Here is a 4,747-nt window from a genome sequence, read left to right as displayed (position 1 = left end):
GCAGAAGAAAGGTAAAGGCATTCTGGTGAATGAAACTATTAATTCAAGTATTTTCAATATGCAATGTGAAAATTTGAGATCTAATAATGTTACGCTACAATATCATCCAAGTTATTTTTGTGAGTTGGTCAAAGCTTTCTTAGTAAGAAATTCTTACTAAATTTAAGTATCAATAGACATCAAAAATCCTTTTTCATTTCAAAACTTGGAGTTATTAATGGATAACAATTATTTATCATAGGTGTCCAAAGTCAAGATCATCTGCTTGATTTAAATTGTGCTCCTTGCGATGAAGGTGATGAGGATGATTGTGAAGGTATGTACTTAGTGTCTAAGTTAGTTATCAATTATTTTTAATTTAGTACTGATAGTTAAAACTAGATCTTGATTGCCACTTAATTCATTTTCTATTAATTTTTAGAGGATGATGTTTGCGGGGAAGTTAGTAGTGAAGGTATGTACTATTTAATTTTTATATACATATGAGTGTACAAATAAGAATTCATAAAATAAGTAAGTTTATGTAACTCTAACCCTATATATTTGGATCACTAATAGAATACTGGGATATTGGAGATGTTACCTATGAATATGAACATTGTGGGGCATGTTTTTGGTACGAAGAAAGAATCAACAAGAAGATTAAGTCTAAACGGCCGATATTTTCTTTGTGTTGTAATCATGGAAAGATTAAGTTTCCAAAGTCAACTGAGCCTCCTCAAATTGTAAGACAATTGTTGTTTGGATCTGGTTAGTGAAACATCTATTTTGATCTTATTATTGAAGAATATTCACATTACATATATAATTCTCAAATTCTCCATTTCATACTTTATGGGGATTTTAAAACCAATCACTTCCGAGATAATATTAGGGGCTATAATTCTATGTTCTCATTTACTTCTATGGGAGGAAAGGTTGATGCATCTGTCAATCAAACTCGAGGACCAAGAACATTCAAATTGTCTGGACAGAATTATCATAAAATTGAAAGTTTACTGCCTTTTGAGGGATCCATCCCTAAGTTTGCACAATTATACATTTATGATACAAATAATGAAGTACAGAATAGAATTCATGTTGTAAGGTTACTTTTTTAGCCTTCATGATTAATAATGTGTATATAATATTTCACATGAAAAGAAAATATTTGTTAATTTTATAAATTTAATTCTTTGCAGTCGTGGTCAAGATATAATCAAACTGCATGTTGAGATTGTTAATGATCTAAAAGAAATGCTTGATTACCACAATGTTTTAGCTAAGACATTTAGAATGGTAAAAGATAGATTTCAAGAAGATAGAAGCTCCAATGTTAGACTCAAATTAATAGAGAAATGACGCACCTATGGAAAAAGATTCAACCTGCCAACAGTTTTAGAAGTAGCTGCTTTGGTAGTAGAAGATTTTGAACCATCTAGAGATGATAGAGATATTGTCATTGAAAGTCGGTCTGGACAGCTAAAAAGTATTAATGAACTAAATGCAGCATATTTAAGCTTGCAGTATCCTATAATTTTTCCATACGGTGAAGATGGCTATAGAGAGGACATCCATTATAATGGAGGTGATGAAACAACTCAAGGAAGGAAATGTGTTAGCATCCGAGATTATTTTGCTTATAAAATTCTATATAGGAAGGATGAAGTCTCAACAATTTTGTCTTCCAGAAGACTATTTCAACAATTCCTGGTTGATGGATATACAATGATCGAATCTTCCTGATTAGATTATATTCGATTTAATCAAAAAAAGTTGAGAGCTTATATGTACAAAGGGTTAGAAGATGTATTTTTGCATGGAGAAACTAATCCATCTTCTCAAGAAAAAAGGGTAATTTTGGGATCAAGCTTCACAGGGGGCGCACGATGCATGCTTCAAAATTACTAAGATACTATGGCGATATGAAAGTGGGCTGGCTACCCTGATCTTTTCATCACGTTTACTTGCAATCCAAAGTGGCCTGAGATTTATAGATTTGTTGACATTAAGGGCTTAAAACCCGAGGTTCATCCAGATATTTTATCCAGGATTTTCAAAATCAAATTGGATTGCTTAATAAAGGACTTTCAAGACAAACAGATTTTTGAAAAAGTAAAAGCAGGTAAAATCAGTTCCTCATTTATATATATGGATTAATTAACAATTTATTCATCTAATAAATTTGTTTGATGCAGTGATCTATACTGTTGAATTTCAAAAATGAGGATTGCCTCATGCTCACATCTTACTTTTTCTTTATGAGCAAAATAAATATCCTACTCCTGTGGATATTGATAGAATTATTTCAGTGGAAATACCTAGTGAATTGCTTGATCCTCACTATTATAAGGAAGTGCAGTTATTTATGATGCATGGCCCGTGTGATCCTGCGAGAAATTATTCTCCTTGCATGCATGATGGTAGATGCACAAAGAACTTTCCAAAGAAATTTATTGGGGCAACTACAATTGATGAAGATGGTTATCCTATTTACAGACGAAGGGAAGATGGTAGAACTATCAAAAAAGATGGTATTGGCCTGGACAACAGGTATGGGGTATCGCTTAGTCGATTGGTATTATCAATGTAGAGTGTTTATATAATGAATACTCCATATGTTTTTTTGAATTTGAATTGGAAATACAATATTTTCTCAAAAATAAAATGTAATTTATTTATTTCTTATTGAGTTGGAATAGGTATGTAGTACCGCACAATCGATTTTGATTATTAATGTATGGTGCTCATATCAATGTGTAATGGTGCAATCAATCCAGATCTATTAAGTACTTATTTAAGTACGTTAATAAGGGGAATGATTGTGTCACTGCTACTTTTTCGCAAAGTGCAAATGAGGAGGATTCATCAAATGTCGATGAAATAAATATGTATTATGATTGTCGATACATATCATCCAGTGAAGCTTCTTGGAGAATACTTGAATTTCCAATTCAATATAGGCAATCTCTTGCAGAAAGACTAGCATTTCATCTTAAAAATGAACAAAATGTTATATTCTCTGATGATGATCCAATTAACGATGTCACCAATAGACCGAGTGCAAGGAAATCAATGTTCTTAAGTTGGTTTGAGGAAAATAAAGAATTTCTTGAAGCTAGAGAATTAACTTATGCAGAATTTTTGCTTAAGTTTGTGTGGAAAAAAGACTCAAAGAAATGGGAGAAAAGAAAGACTTCTGCATTTTCTATCAGGAGGATCTTCTTTGTTCCACCTGGAAGTGGCGAGTTATATTATCTAAGATTATTGTTGAATGTCATTAGAGGTGCAAAAATCTTTGAGGATCTTAAGAAGGTCAACAATCGTGACCACACCACTTCCAGAGATGCTTGTTATGCACTTGGCTTGTTAGATGATGACAAAGAGTATGTTGATTCCATAAACGAAGCAAGTGATTGAGGAATGCCATCATATCTTAGACAATTATTTGCAATGTTTTTATTGTCAAACTCGATGTCACGTCCATAATATGTTTGGCAATTAACATGAAAGTTCTTATCAGAAGACATCCTTTATGAAGAAAGAGTGTTGCTATCTAATCCAGGTACAAATTTATAGTTAAGAATAACTAACATTTCGTATATATGTTGCTATGATATTTTTATATTATTACCATTAAAAATTTATGATATTTTTGTTCTTTCAGAGGCAGAGATGACAGATGATGAATTGAGAAATCATTGTTTGCAAAGGTTGAAAAAAATTTTGAAAGGTTGCGGAAAAAGTTTTCAGGATTTTTCGACTATGCCAAGACCTGTTTACAACGAGAAACAAGCGGACAATGCCAATAGATTAATCCATGATGAATTGCATTATAATAGGCACTCTTTGTTGGTTGAACACCAACAATTAGTAATGAATTTGAGGGCTAAACAAAAGTTGGTGTATGAAAAAATAATGGCGGCGGTGAATGAAGACAAAGGTGAATTTTTCTTCTTATATGGTCATGGAGGAACTGGCAAGACTTTTATTTGGAGGACTTTGTCTTCTGGAATACGATCTAGAGGAAATATTGTGTTAACTGTTGCATCAAGTGACATTGCATCTCTTTTGTTACCTAGAGTTCAAACATCTCATTCACGATTTGCAATTTCTCTCAATCCAACCGAAGATGCAACATGCAATATAAAGCAAGGTAGTCCTCTAGCAAATCTTATTGTCAAGACAAAGTTGATTATCTGGAATGAGGCGCCAATGATGCATAGATACTATTTTAAAGATCTTGATCATACTCTCCAAGATATTCTTAGGTTTAAAAACACATCCAGTTTAGATAAACCTTTTGGAGGAAAAACAGTTGTTCTAAGTGGTGACTTCAGACAGATTTTGTCAGTCATAACAAAAGGAAAAAGTCAATATATTGTTAATGCCACTTTAAATTCTTCAGATTTATGGAGGCATTATCAAGTCCTAAAGCTGACAAGAAATATGAGATTGCAAGAAAATCAATTAGGCACACATTTGGAAAAGTTAAGAAATTTTGTCAATTGGTGATGGAAACGTTAGAAGCTCCATTGATGGCACTGAGACTATTTCAATCCCTGATGATATTCTTATTAATGATTGTGCAGATCCAATATCAGCAATTGTAGATAGTACATATCCTGAATTCTACTGTCACTCCAGTGATCTAGATTACCTCCAGCAAAGAGCAATTCTTGCTCCGACTCTAGATATGGTGGACTCGATCAATGAATTTATGATATCACTTAATCATAATCCTGAGAAGACATATCTGAGTTCTGAT

General features: G+C 32.7%; 1 protein-coding gene across 1 annotated transcript; it reads left to right on the top strand.

Annotated features, from left to right (window-relative positions):
• Positions 1-241: 241 nt before the first annotated feature.
• On the top strand, positions 242-4,678 carry LOC124890644 (the record flags this gene model as incomplete). Its single annotated transcript, XM_047402433.1, has 8 exons — positions 242-316; positions 422-454; positions 559-750; positions 1,376-1,567; positions 2,292-2,532; positions 2,760-3,391; positions 3,647-4,309; positions 4,572-4,678. Coding segments are annotated over 8 exons (2,135 nt in total), but the record flags the coding sequence as incomplete, so codon positions are not given.
• Positions 4,679-4,747: the final 69 nt, after the last annotated feature.

Source organism: Capsicum annuum, unplaced genomic scaffold (genome assembly GCF_002878395.1).
Source record: "Capsicum annuum cultivar UCD-10X-F1 unplaced genomic scaffold, UCD10Xv1.1 ctg2136, whole genome shotgun sequence".
Taxonomy (NCBI): Eukaryota; Viridiplantae; Streptophyta; class Magnoliopsida; order Solanales; family Solanaceae; genus Capsicum; species Capsicum annuum.
This window is presented reverse-complemented; position numbering and strand designations above follow the sequence as displayed.